Genomic DNA, 24,246 nt, shown 5'->3' on the forward strand with positions numbered 1-24,246 from the left:
ATTAACTAAACTTAGACATAGTAGTGAAATAGCTGATATATTTATGGTTGTAGTAATTGAACTGCCTGCTTGCCTGGGATAAACATCCAATGAACATATGATGAAGACCCCTGCTACTATCAGCTCCTACCATCTGTAGAAAGTATGAATCAAAGCCCAAGCTGGCGGTGATAATAAGAGCGGACTAAAACCACAGACCAGAAATGCGCACGCTCTAAAAAGGCAGACCTGAGGAGGAGCCATGCTAAACAGTTCTTGAAACATGTAAACTAGTTTGGGGAAAAGTTTAAATACGCATAATTGTTTATGAATATGCAGTAGGCTGATGTAATAGACAAGGTATGTAAAGGGTGATGCCGAAATAGCAGGTGTGGTCTTGGCAGAATGCCAAGTACCCGGTCGTTAAAATTTGCTTTATTTTTGAATCCTTTTGTCCTTTATTAAACTTTTAAATTTTGCCAGGACAGTGAACCTCATTTTTAACAAGAGTAACACAGCAATTTTCATTTTTCCTCCACTTAAAACAATCACATTTTGAAAATGTTTGAAAGAAAATATCCAAAATTCATGCCCAAGCTCCTCAAAGTTTTAAACACAGCATCTTACAGCTAGGAGAACACTGTTTATCATTTTATTTGTAAACAAAAGTTTGAAATACCTTATATTATACTTTAATTTTTATGAAGAAACATAATTCAAGAACTGAAAGAACAATGCACCACTAAAAGTTAAGGACTATATTTTTAAAATCTTTATTTTAAAGAGGTTCAATAGCTATGATGAATTTAAGTTGTATTTTCAAGTCAACTACCTAAGCATTTAAATTATTTAAAATTAAATGCAAAATTGGAAGTCCAGTCACAGATGAGGCTGTAGAGTAATGCTCAAGATAGAAGAAGCCTACCTATGGCAGACACAACTGAACACTCACAAGTTAACTCAGTCTGACCCAGCCATGAATCCTGCAGATCTGAGTGACACTGCTGATTGGGTCAGTTTGATCTACTTAATATAAACTCTCTCTTTCTAAGAAGAATATTAACTAAAGCTTTCAGTTAAGCAATAAAACCTTTCTAATTAGCAACAACAACAAAAAATTACATGCTTGCTCTGTTTCAGGCACTTTTAAGATCATAGTTTATTTGCTGTAGGTAAAAAGCTAGTATACAGACTAAGGGATCTCCTAAATTTCAACTCCCAAGTTATATACCATCTAGTATTCTTACTCTGAATATTAACCAAAAAAAGTTTCTAGACACCTGTAAGCCCCACCATAGATCTTCATTGTTATGAGGAAAAAAATACAGATTGATGCATAATTTGTTCAATGCATATTTGCACTGTGAAACAAATGGGAGATAAGCAGTGGCAAAAAGACAATTCATTTTTTAAAAGACAAAGTCTTATATATATATTTTTACAATAGTGTGCTAATCAGCATAATTTTATATTAAAAAAATAAAATATAGCACATCATCCCATTACAGAAATTTTAATAATCTGAACTGCAGTCATTACTTGCTAACCATTTAAATGCAACACCTACTAGAACTGACTTTTTGTTTTAAAGTGTAAAATAGATTGCGAGGTTTGAGACAAATTATTTGTGCACAAACAAACATAAAAACTGCAGTCAAGAATTGTGCTAGTCACAAGCCTCTTCCATAGAGAAGGGGAAAAGAAGAGAAGAAAAAAGAAGTACAAATGATGATACGATGATGGAAAGTGGTCTCATTCTATATAGCAATTCTCAAAGACAATGCATAGACTTAGAATACCTGGATGGCAAACTATAGACACTGGAAAAAAACAGCTTTTTTTCCCATCAAATGACGGATGGCAAATCAGGGGCACCAGGTGTAAAACTTGCAAAATACTAAGATGGGACAGTTTTAAATTTACAATTTGAACTATATATACAATATAATGGAATGCATCCCATCCCAAAATGGGTTTATGAAAAAACTGGTCCTTTCAACTCCAGCCTTATGACTCAGATATTATTTTAATGTAAACATAAGTATGTGAGAGACTTTAATGAAAAGTAAAATTTATGGGGCATTTTACAGGAACTATTGAAAAAGCTGCTTTATGGCATTTTTGCTGTTAATTTTGTTAGATATAATTGAAACAACATCTGTATATAAAATGTCCTGACAGATACTTCAACATGAAGCTTTGGTGATTTTAAAAGGCCCTTCTTCAATCTGTTAGGAGTTGTACAGCAGAAGCACTGATGCATGCACACATCTGTGTCAGCTGAGACTAATGATCCAACTGTACGCACATTTCCTTCTTGAGGTATTTTTCATTTTAAACCACTTCAATAACAGTAAGATGAAAAATAGACTAAACAAAGTATTTCAGATAACTCAAAACGGAATAGGAATTAGAATGACGATATGCCAGTAAATATTTTTTCTGTTGTTTTTAAATGGGATGGTCTCTTGTACCAGCAGAATCCGGTATGCAAATAGAGAAGGAGGGAATTCACCACATAATTTCTATTAAACAAGAGTTGATTCATCATGTGAGAAGGTACAAATTACAGAAAACATGAATAGTCAATAAAAGAGAAACTGGTTTACATGAGAGAAAAGAGAACACTTTGGTCTGAATGCAGTTATTTTGTGAAAGCTGCTACAACAGCCCATAGAACCTCATTCATGTTGGCTTTCATACATTCAACCTCAGGGTCTAAATCTAGAAGCTGCCGCACTCTCTTTGTAGCTAAATCATACTGCTCATCCAGAAGGGGGGCAAAAGCGTTCTCCAGAACATCTGAGGCATGGGCTAAATAAACAAGTGCTAGCAAGCGCTTCTCCATGCGGTGAGGGTTGTTAACCCATTTGTCAAGAACTGCTTCTTGAACCTTCTTAATGAGGCGCTGCTTGATATTGTTGTTGGTGAGAGGGTGTGTAGTCATGTCAAAAAGAAGGAAGTTTTGCTTTTCTGTGGTCAGTACACCTTTTTCCACTAGATTTTTCGCTAACCGTTCACGGACATTTCGCAATTGATAATGCAACTTCAATGGATTCCATGTTTCACCTAAAAAAAAAAAAAAAAAGAAAAAAGCCAAGAGTCAGGCAAAGTGTTTAAACTGTATTATCACAGTAGCTGTCTCCCCTGCCCGCTGCAGAATGAGCTGTCAAATTAATATAGCTTAATTACACTAAGATATTGTACCCATGACAGTACTTAAAGTTTGGACAAAATGCTACTAAGCCATGTGTCTTGGGTTGTAAGATATGTGTGTATTCTATTTCCCATCCGTTAGAGGTGGGGCAGTTATCTTCTGTTAATTGAGAAGTTTACTTTATCTTTTCCACAACCAATCCTCCCTCTGGGGAGATAGCTTCTGTTAATGGGCCATTGAGTCTCACTGCATGACTGATAAAATTACATCATCCCATTGTGAGATGTTCCACCCAGGGGGAGGAGCCAAGCATTCCTACCTGGATATAATCTGAGATTTGGAAGACTACAAGCAGCCTTTCCCCACTGGATTCCAAGAGGAGCAGGTTTCTTCTCCACTGGATTCCCAGAGGAAGACCAAGCCCATCTACACCAACACCAGACCTTCAGAGGAAAACTACACCCTTCTACAGAATCACTGCTTCAACAGAACCACATCTGTCACTCCAGGAGGACTGCAGCCACCATTCAACTGGGCTGCTACCAACACCCTGACCAACAGGGTGTCAGGTCGTATTCTGACTCTGTCAGTGGTTTGTTTTCTTTTTTTTTTTTTTTTTTTTTTGTATTATTGCATTTGTATTGTTAATTTTCCTAGTAAAGAACTGTTATTCTTATTCCCATATCTTTGCCTGAGAGCCCCTTAATTTAAAAATTTTAATAATTTGGATGTTTACATTTTCCATTTCACCATGTCTTGATTAGGGATATGATAAATAACCAGTCCTGTACTGAAGGGAAAGAAAAAACCCTACAAACCCCCAAAACAAACCACCAAACAAAACACCACACACAGCTATGAAGAAAGAGTTAACAAAAATATAAGCATCTCCTCCAAGCTTGTCCATTTGTCTACTTACAGGATTTTATCAATTCAGAAGCTGGAAGAAGCATCATTGCCATTCTTTCTGCCACAGGAATATGCAATACCTGCACTATATATCCTACTCACTTTTCTATTTCTTCATGTTTACATTATTTTCTCCCTTTCTGCCCCCACTGGATGAAACAGTAACATGCACTGTGTGAGTGTAGGTGTGTGCATTACACACAGGGACATGTTTGGCACAGACTTTGATGTTTCAATAAAAATTTTCTCAAATGTTTTTTTTGTAAAGGCAGGAGAACTGGGCACTTCAATGTGTGTGCTTAGAGAAGGGAATTTTAAAAGCACAAAATCAGCATCAACATCTATTGAGAAAGCTAAGGTTTCCAGATGAAAAATTGTTTGCACCTGGTGGGTTAATTCAATGCTTCTTCAAAACTCACTGACCTATGGAACCGCACAACGTTTATTCTGTAGGAAGAAAAACTGGAAAGCAACCAGCCCAGTTGTGCCAGCTTTTACCAGCTCACCAGGTGGTCAGGTATGATTTTGGGGTCGCCGACCACCAGGGACCACCAAAGAGACCCCCAGGACAGAAGAATGTATGCGTAATGGGGAGGGAACATATGTTAATGATTTTAGGGAAATGGTTATCATATGTGTGTTTATTCCAGGAAAAATCAATTAATATGTATGTAAAATATAGTATATAAACAGGAGCTTTTTCTGTACTCAGCATACACAATTTTTAGAGGAGATATTCCCTTGTGCATCCAGCCAAATAAAGAATGCCTGCTTCTTAATGCTACATTGGTGTTAAGGAGGGTTTTTTAAACTGATTTTTGGTAGCAGTTTTGTAGACTCCAAATTACCAACTCTTGGATTTCAACTGATCCAAGGGATCGCAGGACCTCCAGCTGGTACTGAAAGATTGTTGGGGATAACATGCAATCCCTGGACCAAAGGAAGTCAGGGCAATATCCCTGGTAAGAAAAAGGCATTCTTTACTTTAAAGATGTTAACCTGCATATAAAGTGCAGCAAAAGCTTCACAGGGTTAAGTTTAAAGGTACCTAAGGTGGGAACAAGGAAGGTTCCTTCTAGGAGCTGCTAAATAGTAAGTGGTTTGGAATACCACATGGTTTAAATGGGGAATGGATCATAGAGTGAAGAGGGGGCATTCTGGAAAAATTCCCCCCGGGATGCATCTTAAAACATTGGGGAAAATTGTGGGAGGACCTGTCGTGGTTTGAAAGATGGGTGCCTGCCAAGGAAGGCAGGACCCTCCCTTGGAATGTAAAATATTCCCCTCTTCACTCCAAATTATTATGATTTTGAAATTAAGGGGCTTTCAGCCAAAGATATGAAAAAAGAAAGAACAGTTCTTTACTATTCTTTACTAGTATGTATAAGAAGGCAAACAAAACCAACAATGGCAGCAACAACAAACAAAACCAGAAACCCATCAACAGCCTTGTCTTGACTGCCAAGCACCTTCCCCTCTGGTGTAGTTCTGGTCACAGCCGCAGAGGCGCTGGTGGCTCCCCAGCCGGGCAGGGGGGTGCAATAATTCTCCCACGGCTGCAGGGGGGGCTATGGCTCGAGTTTGGCCATCTCTCTCACGTGGGCAATGGTGGGCGTGCCAGCAGAAGGGATGGGAAAGGGACTTCCTTTACAAACACACAGAGGCAGCTGATCCTGGTGCCTTCTCTGGATGGCAAAAGGAACTGTAGCAGAAAACCTTGGAAGCAGCAAGCTGGAATTGCCGGGACAAGAAAAATCCCAGAGTGGTAGATGAGATGTATCAGAAACTCTGCAGCTGTAGCTGGAACCGTGGAGCGTCCCAGCAGGTAGGGGGTGAAAGGCTACAGTGTAGCAAAAAACCCGGAGCAGTGGCAGAGAAACGGCAGGGGCTGGGCAGTGGAACCCTGGCTCCTGAACATGAGAGTGAGAGGCTCCTCAGGATTTCTCAGTGGCGCTGGCTGGTCCCTGGGTCCGGGCTGAGCAGAGGGGGCCAGCCTCCAGCAGGAAACGAGGGTGTTCTTGGATGCTGGCACGGCACCACTGGCTCTGGGCTTTCCAAGAGCAGAGCAGCAGAGAAGTAAGCCGGCAAGCCCAGTCACAGTGCCGAAGCAAAAGAAACAAAAAGAAACAGGCAAAACCCACAGAAGCAGCAGTATCCCTGGTCAGAGATACCAGCCGCATGGCCAGTCGAACAGCCTGCCTGGAAGGAAGGGGCTGCCCCTCGCCCCGCCCTCATCTCTCTCCTGAAACCCTGGCCTGGCCTAGCTCCCCACTCATCTCAATAGTCCCAGAGCCAGGGAGGTTGGGGGGGGGGGGGTTAGGGGTCAGCAGCCACCCCAGAAATAAGAAAAAACAGAACAACCCCCCCCAAAATTATATGGGATAATAAACTATACCTAAGACAGGACCCCTCACTCAGAAAAAATTGGTTGAGTATTGTAATAGATGGCAGCCGAAGTATACTTTGACATTTTGTATTGTAATAATTGGTGGCTGAAGTACACTTTGGCAATCTGTAAAGAAGGGGAACATCGGAAAAGGTCAGGGGAAATCAGACAGGAAACCAAAACCTGGCTCTTCAAACCATCAAGTTCATGACCTTAAGCAAAGACGAAGAATTTCCCTGAAGGGGATCGAGAGAATCATCCTCGGCTGAGCCTCTAGTGAAATAGATTTTTGGAGTTCACTTGAGTTAATAAAATGAATTAAGCATTTAAATTTTAGCTTGTAGAGTTATGTGCTGAATTTTAACCTTTTACTTAAGAAACCTCTGCCATGGTACAAAGGGCATAGGAAAATGCAAATTTCTGAAGCTTCTTGCATAAAGAACAATACCAGAGGATACCAAAAGATGCAGAGAGTCCAGAAAAAGGGGCTCCTCTGTCTCCAAGCCTATCAAGACTGACAGACGTACTCAGATAAGCACCAAAGGACCAAAAGCGCACGCGCAAAGGGGAAAAGTTCAAAAGTTCAATCATGAGGATGACCACAATCTTCAGCCTCAGAGACCACCGAGAGACCCCCATACGACCACCACAGCAAACCACACATGCCCAGAAGGGCGTGAACCTATTTAGCATGAGAGGTGAGGACAGGCGGGGCCAGAGGTTGAATATGCATGGAAAAGTTGTGTAATGCATTGCATATGGAACACCTTTATGAATAAAGACGTGGGTCAGACTGAGGCTCGGGGCACAAGTTTTAGGAGAGATATCTCGCTTGTGCCGGGTGCTGACATGCATACCCACTTCATAACTATATCTGGTTGCGGAGTCTATTTATTCCACGTATCGCTTCATTTGGCGACCACAAAGGGACGACTCTGCTCACCCGCAGGTCCAACTGGGGGCAGACGCCCTCAGGCACCAAGGGGCTTTTCCCTGGAGGGACTCTGCACCTCGGCTGTACACTGCAAGGAGTAGACTACCGCCCGTCGACAGCAGACGGAAGCGGTATGCATTAATTTCTTTTTTAAGGTTGGGTCCTGGTAAGTCGCATCAAGACGTCTTTGCTTGCAGTTTTGCCCAGGGGGCTTGCAAGCAGACCGCCTGCCGGGGGTGAGACCGGTGGCAGGGAGGTCCTGAAACAGAGTAAAAATTTAATGGGGTAGAAATCCATTTGGATTTAGGTGAAATGTGCTGTGTAGTAGCTTGCTAACATGGGTAAAATATGCTGTTTAGTCTGTTAACTATGCTGTGCTTGTAAAACTATCCCAGCCAAGGAGAAAGAATGCAATCTCCAAGGTGAAGAGATAAGAGGGGCCCCTTGAACTCTGAAACGAAGAAGAAAAAAAACAAAGCTAAGTCTGCAAGAAATGGACAAAGGGATCAGAGTTCTCTGTACAAAGGGCCAACTGCAAATTGTAATGCGAAATCAGCAGAATGAATATGTATAAACCTATTGTGAGATTCTATGTATATGTAAATTAGTACGGGGTAATAAAAAAAGGATCGGGAATCCCCACAGGCGCACATGTCCTTTGAAGGGAAATAATCCCTATGTGCGCACAGCGCTGTAATAAAACATAGTGTTCCCTACAAATCTTTATTGGAATTGTGGGGTCTTGATTTTTTACCGCAATTCAGTCCCCAGATGATAGAGCAGCCTGGGGAGGGAGAAATCCTGATTTCGGTGTGGCGTGTCCCGATTTTGGTGTGGTGTGTCTGTTACGTCTGGATGTGTGTGCTTGTGTGGGTGTGAGTGAAACAGTGAAGCACGCTGATCACTGCTCAGAGATCGCTGCTTTAAGTGCAGCAGCGGCATTGCTGGGAGGCGCAGGCGCGACAGCTACGGTGCTGGAAAGCGCAGGTACGGTGCGGCATTGCTAAGGAGCGTAGACGCGGTGCGGCGTTGCTAAGAAGTGCAGATGTGGTGTGGCGGTGCTAGAAAGCACAGGCGCGGGGCAGGTCCCAGCCAACACTGCCCGATAGAGCGGGCAGAGTGCGGCACGTGGCAGGTCCCAAACAACACTGCCTGATACAGCAGGCAGCGCGCATGTGTAGAATAGGCCGTCTCTGGCGAGCGGGGGGAGGGCGGCGCGGGGCATAAGCCGGGGCTTGCAAAAGTGCTCTAGGCATAGCCTAGCTGATAGCGCAGCTGGCGGGTGCGTGGGCACAAGCCGCGGTTTGTGGGGTTGCTTTGAACACCGTTAGCTGATAGCGAAGCTAGTGGGAGCATGGTACAAGTTGGGACTTGCAAGCCCCACTTAAAAGCATCGCTGGTTGGTAAGGGGCTAAAAGTAGCCAGTAAGCCCGCCTGGGCTAATAGTTAAGTGTTTGTTGTGCAATAACACTGCCCTTCAGTGTTAAAAGCTGTCACTGGGAGATCCTTTGCATTACAAGGTTTGCTGCTTGGTTCTTGCTACAAGTGAGAGGTGATTTCCCTACAGGTGGTTTCAGCTTGAACCAAGTCAGTCTCTTCATCCATCAGGGGACTGGGTAGTCATAGAGCGGGAGGACGGAGGGAGAGACAGAGTATTCTTGGGAGGGATATACCAAAGTTCAACAAGTTGCTATCTAGCCTTTGACTGGGAACAACCGCCAGTTGAACGGGCGCTTAGAAACCCCTTGAGGTGGGGTCTGGAAGGGGTGATCCCCTGTTTCGTGTGCGGATTGACAACCTTTTGCTAAAAGCCAGACTGGCACACAGCTTAGGTTCTCCTCCGATGTTTAAAGTGTCAGAGAAGGTGGTATTGTATTTCATATAGACGGAGATCCATGTGTCGTGCATGCACCCCTTAATTACCGAGCTACTATAACCCAGGGGTTGAACAATCAAGGTGAGAAATAGCGAATTTAATCTGTGGGAAAAGCCACCTAGTCCCTGAAACCTGGGACGTGTTTGAAGAAGACTGGGAAAGGATAAAAGAGTGGCACAGCCTTAGTATTAAAAAGAAGAACTAAAGAATTTTTTTCTTTTCTTTCCTCCCCAGTGGTTTGGATTGAACCCTTAGGAGTTCGTAAATTTGTGTGGGACTGGGCAAACAACAAATTAATAAAAGTTAATGGTTAATTATGATCTATTAATTAATACATTAATATTTTAATATTAATATATTTAATATATTATAGGTAAATAGTTAAAGTATTATTGATTATTAATTTGGCTATTATTATTTTAATTTGGTTATTTGATTAACTATAAATTTTTATTACTATTTTAATTTGAAAATATTAAATTTTTTATAACAAAAAAAAAGAAAAAGTTTAATCAAATATTGCTCCCATTGGTGGCCATTATATTGTCTAGAGGAGGGGGCAAGATAGCCTCCTACAGGTACATTGGAATATAATACCTTGTTACAACTAATGTTATATAGGGGAGACCAGAAGAGACTACACCAGCAGGGGCTCTGGTTGTGAATCTGAAGCTGGGGGAAATGGAGAAACAAGTAAAGTTCCTTGTCGATACTGGGCAACATACTCAGTTCTAAATACAGCCTTGATGCCCATAGGAGATGATTATGCTATAGTTACAGGAGTGACTGGCCAAACTGAAAAGGCATTTTTCTTTAGGCCACTAAAATACAAACTAAGAAAGCAGTGGGGGATCCACAAATTTCTACATATGCCCAACTCCCCTGAGCCACTTTTGGGCAGAGATTTGCCCAAAATGACTGTGCTAGTGTCTCACATGGTGTCTGCAGTGCTAGAGGTGAAAGGCAGGCATTGGCTTTCCCCACAACGGTTCCTGAGATACCAAGCTATTATGGTTGAGCAAGAGGATGTGGAGATAGTAGTGACTAACACTGTCAATCCAGACTCCTTCCTCTGTGGAAACCAAGGAGAACCAGTGGAACATGACTGCCTGGAGACCATTGAGGCCACCTATTCCAGCCGCCCTGACTTGAAGGACACCCCTCTTCAGAATGCCGAAGTCTGGTTTACTGATGGAAGCAGTTATATCATCAGTGGAAAACAACACGCTGGGTACGCAATTACTACCTGCAAGGAGGTAATAGAATCTGGGCCCCTGCCAACAAATACCTCTGCATAAAAGAACTGGGGCCTTAGAATTGGCAAAAGGGAAAGAAATAAACATATATACGGACTCAAAGTATGCATTTGGAGTAGAGCATGCTCATGGAGCCATTTGAAAAGAGAGAGAACTGCTGAACTCTCAAGAGAAAAAATATTCCACGTAACTGCTGTTCCCTGAGGGAGGTCAGTGAGTTTAAACATGCATCAGTGAGTTTAAACATGCATCAGAGCAAAAAGGAGACTATAACCAAGAGGGATGGGCCACCATAGACGGAAAATTAGTTATACCCTTCTATTTATTATGGTACCTAATAAGGGAGGAACACCAGAAAACACATTGGGGAATTAATGCCCTATATAAATATCTAAATGAAAGGATCATAGCTAGACATTTACGAGCCACTATCACCCAAATGGCTCGACAATGTGACCTTTGCCTCCAGACCAACCCCAAGAATATTCCCAAACCAAAACTTGGCCAGATTGGGAAGGGTCATGGGCCTGGGCGCTGACATACATACCCACTTCATAACAACATCAGGTTGTGGAGTCTATTTATTCCACGTATCGCTTCGCTAGTTACATTGTTGCTGGGGAATGAAAATGTAAATTTTTAAATTGATACAGGAGCAGCTTATTCGGTACTGAATACATGCAGAGGAAAATTTAGCTTGGAACTGTTGTGTTGTGAGTGTGACACAGGGGAAAGAGAACAGTCCTTTTCTATAACCATTGCTATTTAAATTTTAAAAAATGGTGGGGGACGCACCAATTCTTGTATAAACCTGAATGTTCAATCCCCTTGTTGGGGAGAGATTTATTGGGAAAATTGAATGTTCAAATAACTTTCCAGGATGGGGAAATACAGATTCAAATACACAAATCAAAAGTCATTGAGGCAAAGATTTTTATGTTACAGGAATTAAATGAAATGGAAGAAATACCAGAGGAGGTAGAGAATGCTATAACTCCACTGGCATGGGCAATTGAGATGCCTGGATGATCAAATGTGGCCAAACTGGTGAGGATTGCTCTCAAACCTGAAGCCAGACTGGTAATGCAAAAACAATATCCTATTAAGTAGGAGGCAAGGAAAAAGTTGGAGAAGCTTATAGAAAAATTTTTAGAATATGGGTTATGGAAAGAGTGTGAATCAGAATATAATATATCAATATTACAAGTTAAAAAGCAAAATGGAGAATACTGACTTGGTAAGGGCCATTAATAAAATAGTACCTGATAGATGTGGAGTTGTGTTTTTAGGTTCCACTGTATGTATGTTCAAAATGGTTTATCCCTCTGTACCCCCCGCTTGTGCCTTTTTGGTTCATCCCAGGTTTTCCCATCAGCACCTGTGTGTCCATCAATCCCAAAAACCCTGACTCAGGCCCCTGACTGCTCCCAGGTGACTTGTCCATCCTTCCCCTTTGTCTGGAGGCTTCTGACAGGGTCGCTGGGTGACTGGACAATGGCCTGGGGTTCCTCCCCTCCTCCTTCCTAAGTGGATACCCCGGTTGTCCTTCCCTTGGAGGGCCACTCCCATGTCTTCTCCTATTGGCTGATTGGGTTTCCCTGCCCACCCTATATCAGGGCCTGCTTGAGGCCCAGAGCTCACTCTCTTCTGGGACCTTTTCAAGTGCTGTTGGGCTCTGGGGCTCTCCTCGGAGTCACAATAAATCTTGGACCTATCCCCAGAAGAGTGTCGCCTCCTTCCTTGCTGGTGGGATCAGCAGTGTCCTCGGACCCACGAAGGCACTCTCTAAAGCCCTGCTGGGTTCAGCAGGGAGTGCCTCTCGCTGCCCTATCGCCCTGTGGAGCTAGCCGGGGCTAGCAATAGATCTGCTCTTGCGAAGTTGGGACAAGACGCAGCAGATAGTCATCTAGTAGCAGTTAATCTGTACACACTCTTGACAGCACTGAAAGGGGAATACAAATGGTTCACAGTGCTCAATTTTAAGGATGCCTTTTTCTATAGTACCTCTTGACCCAGATAGTTAAAAATCATTTGCTTTTGAGTGGGAGAATCCAAACAATGGATGGAAGATGCAACTAACATGGACTGTGCTACTCCAGGGCTTCAAAAGAGCCTCACTATATTTGGCAATCAGTTGGCAAAACAAATTGGAAAGGTGGAAAATCTGGACAGAACTTTACTACAATGTGTAGACAATATTCTGCCAGCAGCCAAGACTGAAAGGAAGTGCCTGGATGCTATTGTAAGTCTGTTAAATTTCTTGGGATAATCTGGATGGAGGGTGTCAAAGCAAATGGCAAAAATAGGCAAAGAAGCAGTAATATATCTTGATTTTGAGACCTTGCAAGGAAAAAGAAGCTTGGGCAGCAGCTGAAAGGAAGCCATTTGCCACACTCTAGAGCCAAGGACTACAAGAGTTCTACAAGCTTTCTTAGGTATGGCCAGATGGTGTCAGTTATGGATAGCCAATTATGGGGTACTGGTGAAACCCTTGTATGATCCTGCACCAAAAAATACTTGGTATCGACTCCTGATAGTCAGAGGGCCTTTAAAGCCCTAAAAAGAGCCTTAATGGCAATCCCTGCACTGGAACTCCCAGACTGAAACAAACCATTTGAGTTATTTGTGCATGAAAGGATGCACCTGGCACTAGGGGTACTGGCACAGCATTTGAGGTCATGGAAGCGGCCTGTGAGGTACTTTTCCCAACAACTGAAAAATGCAAGTAAAGGATGTCCCAGATACTTGAGAGCAGTGGTAGCTGCAGAGCTTTGAATCCAGGAAGCACAAAAGCTGAAATGAGCCCCACATGGTAACAACTGGTTTGGAACAAAAAGGAAGACATTGGATATCGCCAGCAGGATGCTGAAATACCAAGTTGCCCTGTTGGAGCAATACAATGTTGAGCTTAAGGTAACCACTACTTTGAACCCAGCCATGTTTCTTCAGGCTTCAGAAGAAGCCCAGAGACCTTTGTGCCATGACTGCTGGTAATCATTGAACAAGTGTGCTCTGGCAGACCATATCTCAAGAGCGATCCCATCCATGACCTGGAACTGGACCTGTACACTGGTGGGAGTAACATGGTACAAAATGGAAGATGGGCAGCTGGGTATGCAGTGGGAATCTCGACCCAGGTAACAGAATCCCAGGCTTTACCTTTTAACACATCCACACAAAAAGCAGAATTAATGACCTTACACTGAGTGCTAGAAATCACAGAAGGAAAAAGGATAAACATATGGACCAATTTAAAATATGTTTTTGGAATAATACACACACATGGAGCCATATGGAAGGAAAGGGGATTGTTATCAGCACAGAGGTCTCCTACGGAGTAAAAAGAAGAAATTAGTCAACTACTACAGAGTGTGCAGAAGCCAAAAGAAGTGGCCCTGATGCACTTGTAAAGCCCATCAGTTTGGAGACTCCCCATTTAATACAGGGAATCGATTAGCTAACAAAACAGCTAAAGAGGTTACTGAACAAGGTATCCTTGCACTAATACCTAGCAAAAAGTTGAATGTCCTGGAACAAAAACCAAATTATAGTACTCAGGACAGTCAGTTAGCCCCATCATTAGAAGCTACAGAAAATTCCAGCAGATGATTGGTAACCTCATGTGGGCAGGTAATTGTACCTCCACAATTAATGTATAACAGAACTGAAACATCAGGAAACACATTAGGAAATAAAGAATATGGTAACTAGTTTACCAAGGAATATAATAAGCACAAAAATGACAGAAATTAATAGATTAATTACTGAAAAATATGGGATTTGTTTGCAAAATAATCCCAAGAAAGGAAGAAGGCCGCCTCCAGGGCTAGTAAAACAGGGGATTATTGGCAAATTGATTTTGCAGAACTGCCCAGGCAGAATGAGGACTGGTACATTTTGGTATTGGTAGATACTTTTTCTGGATGGCCAAAAGCTTTCCCATGTTGCACCAACAAGGCAAGGGAAGTCTCAAAAGTTTTGCGGAAATTAATATTTAATACCACTGGGAGTAACTCTTTTAAGTCTTAAAAGGCACATCGTTATCAACAGATCATTGGGACTAGACTCTCATGTACATCCTTTCCAACCAGGAGATATGGTGTGCGTCAGAACCTGAAATTTTTGACCAATCCAGGAGAAGTGGAAGGGACCATATCAAGTCCGCTTGGTAACCTACTGTGGTGGGGCATTCTCCCTCCCCCTCCTCTTTTCCAGGCTGAAGTGTGAGCTGAGAAATGCTTGTTAGGCTTTGGCCTTGAAAACAGCACCTGGGCTCAGCTCTTTCTGGGCTTATGAGAAATACTGTCTGCTCCCAGGAATTACTAACAAGCTCCTGTTTTCCTTATGACCAGCCTTGGAAAATATTCTTCATGCCTGAAAGGCATAGCATTCTGTCTTGGGACGGTTTCCTATTCCCTGACCATCTGCTCTATGCCCCAAAATGGTTGCTGTAGCTTTAAGGTGGGTCCAGGGCAGAGGGTAGCCTTGGGGCTCTTAGGCTCTGATGCCACTGAGACCACATGGAGTAAATGGATTGCCCTCATCACACAGTGTGCCCGTATTGGAAACCCGAATCGCCCTGGGATTTTGGAAATAATTACAAATTGGCCCGAAGGTGAAAGTTTTGGTGTCACAGATGAAGAGGAGCAGGAACAGGTGACACAGGCTGAGGAAGCACCACTGTACAATAACTGCCACAAGAAGAAACACACTGTGCTTTTTTCACTGACGGTTCCTGTCACATCGTAGGGATGAATCGGAAGTGGAAAGCAGCTGTATGGAGCCCCACACGGCATATTGCAGAAGCTACTGAAGAAGGTGGATCGAGCCAACTTGCTGAACTCAAAGCAGTCCAGCTGGCCCTGGACATTGCTGAAAGAGAGAAGCGGCCAAAGCTCTACCTCTACACTAACTCATGGGTGGTAGCCAATTCTCTGTGGGGGTGGCTGGGAAGCTGGAAAAAGGCCAATTGGCAGTGTAGAGGAAAACCAATCTGGGCTGCTGAAGAGTGGAAGGACATCACTGCCTGGGTAGATAAACTACCTGTGAAGGTCTGTCATGTGGATGCCCATGTCCCCAAGAGTCAGGCTAATGAGGAGCACCAAAACAATGAGCAGGTAGATCAGGCTGAAAAAATAGAGGTGTCACAGATAGGTATGTATTGGCAACACAAGGGAGAGTTGTTCCTAGCTCAATAGGCCCATGATGCCTCAGGCCATCAGAGCAGAGATGCCACCTATAAGTGGGCACGCGACCAAGGGGTGGATTTGACCATGGACAGTATCGCCCAGGTTATCCATGATTGTGAGATGTGTGCTGCAATCAAGCAAGCCAAGCAGGTGAAACCCCTGTGGTATGAGGGAAGGTGGTCCAAATATAAGTATGGGGAGGCCTGGAAGATTACATCACATGGCTCCAAACCCGCCAAGGCAAGCGTTACATGCTCACAACAGTAGAATCCACCACTGGATGGTTGGAGACCTACCCTGTGCCTCACGCTACTGCCCAGAACACCATCTTGGGCCTTGAAAAGCAAGTCCTTTGGAGGCATGGTACCCCTGAGAGAATTGAGTCTGACAAGGGGACTCATTTCAAGAACAGCCTTATCAAAACCTGGGCTAGGGAACATGGCATTGAGTGGGTGTACCATATTCCTTATCATGTACCAGCTGCTGGGAAAGTTGAGTGGTACAACCGACTACTAAAAGCCACCTTGAAGGCACTGGGCAGGGGGACTTTGAGAAACTAAGAGATGCATTTAGCAAAGGCCACCTGGTTGGCTCCACTAACTGAGCAGGCCCTGCCCAATCCAAACCCCTGCATACAGCAGATGGAGGCAAGGTTCCGGTGGTACATGTCAGAGGTTTGTTAGGGAAGAATATTTTGATTAATTCTGCCTCGAGTAAAGACAAACCCATCTGTGGGGTTTTCTTTGCTCAGGGACCTGGTTGCACTTGGTGGGTAAGGCAGACAGACGGGGAAACACATTGTGTACCTCAGGGGGATTTGATTTTGGGTGAGAACAGTTTGTAATGTTGGAATGCCTATGTACCACTGCTTGCTGAATGTCACTGCCACTATTTGTATATAGTTATATGGATATATGTATAGATGTGTGTGTTTAGAGTTGAAGTGTATTACTTTGGGCATTAAGCAGATGATATGGAATAAGGGGTGGAATGTCTTGGGGTGGTCTGCTCTATGCTCAGAAATGGTTGCTATAGCTTTAAGGTGGGCCCAGGGGAGGGGGAAGCCTTGGGGGGTCTCAGGTGGGCTTTTTTCAAAGTCTCACTCTCAGGCATCCGTGGTGCCATGTGGCACTAGCTTAGGCAAGAAGGTTTTTTCCCTTTCCCTGGCCTTGGAGACTGCAATGACAATCCTTTGGCTTTTTTTTTTTCCCCTTGAACTGCTCAGTTTGGTTTTGATCCAAGATCAGAGAGAACAGTCGACAGGAGATGAATCAGCTGGGGACTGGTGGGACAGCGAGGGGCCGCTCTGGCCAGGCCCCAGACCTTGGAACAGCTGAACCAACAAGAGAAAGGACACCAAATCCACCAGTTTCATCTGCTATGAAGATGACACCCACACCATAGATTCACCAGCTTCTCATCTGTTTTGCCCGAGCTGCTGTGTGAACCCTTTGGGGTTTTTTCCTTCCCTGAGACTGGAGCTGGTGCCATTTTTTTTCCTCCCCACCATGTGGCCAGCCATTGTGGGTTTTTTTCTTTCCCTGGTATTTTGGGTTTTTTTGTTCTGGTGTGTGGGGGGTAAAGTTCTGAAAATTCAATATCTAGCATTTATTCATCTTTTTTTCCTGTGCCGTGTGGGCACTCTGTCAATAAATGGTTGGTTTTTCCACTTTCATCCACTAATTTTTTTTTTTTAATTGGTGGAAAGGGATTGTTGGAACCCTTTTCTTTAGAGGAAACATGTGGTAGTCTGTTATTTTACAGTTTGTTCTTCTCTAGTATGTTTTGATATTCCTTGTTATAAGTTTGTAATGGTTCAGTCTATGTACCCCATTTGGCTTCCCTAATGGTTCAGTCCTGAGTTGTTTACCACAGTTTTCCCCGCCAAAATTTATGTCAATCCACATCTCAATCTGTTATGAACAGTTTCCAGGTGTTCCCCAGAGACGCCGGGCAGGGCTTTCCTAGTTCCCATGGCAACACTAAAAAAACTACTAACTCTAGCTAAGTACCGATATTGAAATGCTAATTAGCTAATTGCTCTGTTTGTTTTCTCTAAACTACCTGGAGCTAACCGGCCCCCCACCCCTCCACGCTGCCACTCTGGGACTAACATGCAAATAAAAACCCCTTAGGATCATGGGAGTATTTTTAGGAGGAGAAAAAGAATATAAATCAAAAACTGAACACAGTAGAGGAGTCTAGGCAAATGCCCTAGCTGAGGAAGAGGGAAACACATCCCCTGATTGAATTTTAACTGTCGCCATCACCTAAGAAAGAACAGACTATATTAGGCTCTGAGAAGCAGGAATACAGAGACAGAGAGCCCTGGTGCTGCCACCACGGAAGGAGCGGGGACAGCTGTTGTTCTGGACTTCAGCAACAGACTCTGCACGCCACGCCTCCTCATCCTCGGGCCACCGGTGTGCCACAAGGAAAGAAGAAAGGACAGCTGCTGCTCGGGACTCCAGTGACCAACTCTGCACGCCGCCTTCCTTTCGGCTGCCTGGGAAAGCTACGACCGCGGGGCGAGCTCTGCGTCGAGCCCCCTGCCCAGCTGATCTTTTTAATAAAGAGCTGAACATTAATAAAGGCATTGGCCCTGTTCATTTCAAATCCACTTGTATACCTCCCTTGTTCCCTTGTCTTACCCCTGTCTGTCAAATGTGGTGGTGCGTGGCTATGCAAAATGAGCAGACAAGCTTTGTGAATCGGAAGTTGGAGTTTTTGTTTTGTAAATCTGAAGTTGGAGTTTCTATTCTGTATTTTTACGTGTATTTACCCTTCCCCCTGAAGCTATTCCCATTGGATTTCACCTGTAATGTATTCAGTTTAGACTCTCTTTCTATTGGATTTACCTTATCTCTTATATTCCCTATAAAAGCGGTAACCCAACCCCCTCCCACCGTCTCTTGTACGTGCGGCGTTCGAGCAAATACAATCTTCTTTGGACTGCACAACAAGGCTCCTCTCGGTCTCTTTATCTCGGTCACAATAGTGCTCTAAAACAGCCCTGTCCGGGTCAAACCGAACCTCAAACGAGGTTGTCGCTCCCCCTCGGCCACTCCCGGAAGCCGGCAGGCGCATGGGGAAAAGCAGCCGTGCGGGAACAAAAGGAACCAGGAACGAAAAGAAAAGCGACAGTCAAAGATAGCACACTCCTTTGTTTCTGGAGTGTTCCCTGTCTTTCATCCCTTCCTCGAAGCAGAATTGGGTTGTAAGGTTTGCTCCCTCCCCATGTTGGCTTCTATTGGGGAGCCCTTACCCTGCACTCCTCCCCTAATGCCTTCCTATTGGTCAAAGGTTGTGTTCTCCCCGTGTTCCCTCTACCCTTTAAAAGTAGCCCGTTCAGGTTCAGATTTGTCACTTGTTCTGCCCCCACTTCGGGAATTAAATCTTTGGAGACGCAGACAAGTATCCTTCTCTTATTCCTTTGCCTCGGTTTCCTCATGCTCTGTGCCTCTGCTGTGCTACCCGCCACCCGCAACAGTCTCAACAGAGACTTGGAAGTGGCCACTCGTGTGTCTGCCCTCTGGCCACAAGCGGGACAGCTAGTCAGCGAACCTCCATCCCTTGGCCGCTGAGAGCCAGATGCAGAAACACTCATTTCCAGAGTGTTTTTCTCCTAAATTTGTCTTTAAACCGAGACACATTTCTGTTCTCACACTTTCAAAGAAAGCGATGACTCAAACTGTGGCCAGGATAAAATATTTTTGCAAGTAAAGCCCACTCTTGCAACCCTAGAAACAGTGGTCCGAAAGGAGACCTTTTGAGCTCTCCTGGAATGCAGCAGGCTCTGACCAGCAACCTCCCTCTGAGTGGGATGCCTCTCAGAGCCAGCAAACCCTCAGGTTTGCTATACTTGGAGGACCACCGAAACACAATGTATCCTGAACCAATATCCTCACTTTTCAAGGCCAGATCCTTCACCCATCGGGATATGCAAAAGGATCCAAAGTGAGTATTTCACTGACCTCTGAGGGGAATTTTTCACAGGTACCTTCCTTGCACTGACTGTTTCTGCCTGGGTGCATGCATGCCCCTGTGCATATGCTATAGCAAAGCTGAGAGAAATACTGCTTTCTTAGATGTTTAAGTACCTCAGATATCCAACTAAGTTTGGTCTGTCAGTAAGGTTAAGTTATAAACTTACTTAAATGCTGCTAAGTGTTGTTCTTTTGCTAAGTTGTTAAACAATTTATAAGCTAAGTGTTCTTCTACTGAGTTGCTAAGTATAACTTCGAAGTTATGAGTTAGGTTAACTGCTGTTAAGCATTATTCCTCTGTTAGATTGTTATGGGTAAGCTATAAATTAAGTTAGGTATAAGTTAAGTGTTTTTCCTATGTTAAATTGTTAGGCTTAAGGTGTAAGTTAACTTAAAGTACTGCTAAGTTTGACTGTTAAGATTTTAGGTCATGTTCCTTTTTATCCTTGCCCGTACTCTTTTGACACACACAGCCCCCCACACCCACACATCCACACACAGACCCCTAGATAGTTCTCCATTCATTTCTGGTTTGATTGCCTAGATTTTGTTTGGTTTTGTTGTTGCTTGTTTTCTCTTGTTGTGCCTTAGCTGTTCTGTAAGTAATAGAGTCAATCTTGCCAATGAACTTGTCATGCTTTGTTGCTTAATATTAAATCTGACTTTTGCTCATACCCTTGCCAGCAATTTTTTAAGTGATTACAAACTCTCATCCATAACACCTACACTGCACTCAAGGTAGAAGGATTCAAGCACTGGGTTCATCACACATGGGTAAAGCAATCACATATTGTGAACTGGTGGATAATCATTTATGCATGAAAATATGAAGGAAACAAGATTAACTAACACTGGGAAGTTTTCTATTTTATTTCTCATGGGGGGGAATTTGTATTAATTGGTTTTTGCTTAGAGTTTTGTAACAGGTTGATTACCAATACCAATGTCTGCAGAAAATCCAGTTCTGTGGGGTGTCTTAGTCAGCAATCTGACAAAAATATGGGAACACATGTGGGAAAGAAATAGTACCCATGCCAATTGGACAGGGATAGAAAGAGAATAAAATGGACACATAAGAATGATACTCTTGAGAATTGCAATATCTCAAATTTGGATCTGAACATAATTTCAGGAACTATTTATTGGCTGACAGGTTGAACTAATACACCTTGAGGATGTCAAATACCAGAAGTATGGAATAGACTTCAAACAGGACAATGGGAATATATCCAGCCAGTTCAGTGGTGTCTAGACTGGGAAGTAAGTCTGGGCCTCCCAGAGGACCCCTTACAGGTAGGTATAAAATATCCTGATTTAATAAGATCAAGGCAAAAGGATCCAAGGACAAAGGAAAAGTGGAATTGCACTCAAATATACACTTGTACTAGTAGGAATCCTGAGGTATAGCAGCTCACGACTGTGGCCCAGGCTCTAAGGTTGGGATGTGTTTGTAGAAATTATTCTACCTTTCTTAATGACACCTGGTCTCACCTAACAAACAACGAGACTTGGAGAGATATAGACTGTCAGGAGGACACAGTAAAATCATTAGGACCCACAGTATGGGTAAAAAGTAATGGAATTTGGACCACACATTTGCCCATGGGAGAATCAAGAGTGCAATGGACACTGAGAGTATTAACATTATGTCCCTTGTGAAAGGAGTCACCCTTGGGAACCTGACTATGGAGGAAAGTTAAATGTGATGAAACTTGGAAACATCCCAGTATGGGAACTATAATGGGATGGATTTTAGAATCCATCTTTACTCCTCAAATATCTACCTTTAGGAACAGAATAGGCATACAAATTTTGACTCTACAAATGGAAACTTTAGTAACTGGAACTCAATTGGGGTTGTAGCAGGACATTCCCCTACCACAGGAGGGTTTATCTGTTCTGCCTATCAGCTGGTGGGATAGCTAAGGGCATCTTCCCCCTCACATGAATTTGCTAATTGGTGAGATAACACAATCAGGACATCTGTCTGCTAGTGAGTTATTTCTGGTGCCATGAAGGTGGCATTCCCAGTTGACAATAAATATCTTGCCTTGAGAGTGAGATTGAAGGAAGATAAGCTTGAATTTCTGACTGACAGACAGTTCACTTTATAAAAGCTACACAAAACTTTCACAAAGCAGACGTCTTCTGCACATTCCCTGGAAAACTATGGGGCTTTTCCCCAAAGTTGGGACGCCTACGTCAAGGTTACTTTTCCGGAGGTTGAATGAAAGGACTCTATGTGTACCCCATCATCAATTGGTGGTAAGTTACATTGACTACTAATCTTTACTATTTCTTTGCTAGCTGTAATATAGATACTCTTATGTTGTGAACTGTTTTATGTACTCTACTAGTAGTTCTTTGTTTTTAACCTGTGTAGTAAGTAACTCTGTTTAAGGCCTTTTGTCTGTTAATCTTCTGTCTATTCAATAAATAACTAATTTTTTAATACATCTGATCAGCCATTCTTGAGAACGTGTAAGCCAGAGTGATTTAGGTGCAGGTCACCTGAGTAAAGCTGCTGCCAAAAATCTGAACCGAAGGCAGGGCTGGTCTAAAGGCTCTCACTCGATCTATAACAAGGGTTTACTGAAATAAAGGAACAATTGCAAGACTGGCTTTAGACCTATTGCTGTTACATGAACATGGAATATGTGGTTATGTGAATTTAAAAAATACTTCTTGTGTGTACATTCTAAATGCAATTGCTAAATTGGATGATCAGATAGAGAGGATAAAATTGGTTGCTGTGGATGTGACAGCCTGGTCAGAGAGCGAGAAAATGAGATTCATTTTCTCACAGCAGACTTGTGAGACTTTTTAGGGAGTTGTAGAGAAATGATGATAGCTTGTTAGTATAAACAACCTGCAGATAGTGTTTTCCTACTCTGTTTTTCTGTTCTTCTCAAGGACTGTTTGTGAGAAAGATGTTTTTGTTCATTAGCCAATCAAGTAGAATGTGTTGAAGCTGTCTATAAAAGAGGAGAGTTTTTCGTATTAAAGTGGCTGTTGTGCAAACCAGCCTACTGGTGAATCTGTGTCATTTCTTGCTCAACAGCGACAGGTTGCTGCATCTTGCAGAGAATTAAGGGCAGGATTAGAAAGTAAATGGTTGAATAAAATATTTAAAGACTCGTATTTTCTCTGACTGGTTGGTTGACCTCATTCTTGCAAAGTATAATTGTGATCACAGTAATAATTGTGATTAGGATACTTGCTTTAAGCTGCATAAAAACTGATTGCTAATGCAACACAAAGAACTTATATGATGTTAGTAAAAAACCAAAGTGAGGCTTATGAAGGCTTGAAGGGAACATTAGCTTCACAAGCCTCAAAGGGGGGGAATGTTGCCACACGAAAAATTGTTTGCACCTGGTGGGCTAATACCATGCTTATTCTTCAAAACCCACTGGCCTATTGTGACAGGACCTTTCACCCCTGATACAGCAAAAGCTTATCTGTTTTTCCCCCATGGCTCAGTCAAGCCAGAATAGCTTGCCTTGTGGTGAATTATCCCGGCTGAAAAACATCTTTAGCCAGCAATAAACATCCTGCCCTGAATTCAGGGCAAAGGATAAGCAAAGATTCGTGACTGACAGACACAGCACTTTTACAAACTATAAAAGACCACTATAATTTTCATAAAATCAGAAATGTCTTACACACACTCTGAGTGTGTGGGGAGTTCTCAAAGTTGAGACGTCAGCCTCGAGTTGCTCTTCTGGAAGTTGAGTGAAAGGAGACTTCTGTACACCACTATAATTTGTTGGTAAGTCATTGGCTCCTAATCTACACTATTTCTTTGCTAGCTATAACATAGGTACCTTTATTATCGTGCACTGTATTATGAACCTACTAGTAGTGTTTCTTTTGTTTTATCCTGTGTAGTAAGTAGTCTGGTTAAAGTCTTAGTTTGTTAATCTTGTGTCTATTCAATAAATAATCCATTTTGTAATAGACCTAATTGGCCATTTTTAAGAACTTGCAAATGAGAGACATTTGGGGTGCAGGCCACCTCAAACAGAGCTACTGCCAGAAATATGAGACAAAGGCAGGACTCGTCTAAGCTCTCCTGTCTCCATTCATAAGACCTATGGAACCCCACAGTGCTTATTCTGTAGGAAGAAGAACTGGAAAGCAACTGATGCCTAAAGATTTTTAGCTTTCTATATATTTTTCATATATTTTTAGCTTTGTAGACTGCTAATACATGGTTGTAGCTTCTAGCATTTTTCCTACCCTTTTCCCCTACATTTTAGAACAATAAGCTAACCTTCTAATACAATCCTGAAATACTGTTTAGTCTTATTTTCAAGAAGAGAACCTACAACAAGGACATTTTGTTTTCCAACCAGAATCTGAGAAGACACAGCAGGAAATGGGGCAAAGAAGCCCCTGGATCAATTCCAATGGGGCAGTACCTGGGGGAAAATTACCTAGCCAAATGCTGTTCTAATTGGACAATATTTGATAGGTATACTAATCAACTAACCTTATAAAAATTGTAGAAATACTGTATCACATGTGCATATCACCAAATTGTGCACCTTGAAGGCTTTTGATTAAAGATT

The 24,246-nt window shown here is 42.9% G+C and overlaps 1 protein-coding gene across 2 annotated transcripts in view; it reads right to left on the reverse strand.

Annotated features, from left to right (window-relative positions):
• Positions 1 to 326: 326 nt before the first annotated feature.
• The window catches only part of LOC128782887 (Golgi phosphoprotein 3-like), a 174,230-nt gene continuing 150,310 nt past the window's right edge, over positions 327 to 24,246 (reverse strand). For both annotated transcript variants that reach the window (XM_053933397.1, XM_053933396.1), the window contains exon 4: positions 327 to 3,048. In XM_053933397.1, coding sequence (XP_053789372.1) covers positions 2,624 to 3,048 — 425 coding nt within the window. In that variant the 3' untranslated portion in view covers positions 327 to 2,623. The remainder of the gene's footprint in view (positions 3,049 to 24,246) is intronic.

This window comes from Vidua chalybeata (genome assembly GCF_026979565.1).
Source record: "Vidua chalybeata isolate OUT-0048 chromosome W unlocalized genomic scaffold, bVidCha1 merged haplotype SUPER_W_unloc_3, whole genome shotgun sequence".
In the NCBI taxonomy this organism is placed as follows: Eukaryota; Metazoa; Chordata; class Aves; order Passeriformes; family Viduidae; genus Vidua; species Vidua chalybeata.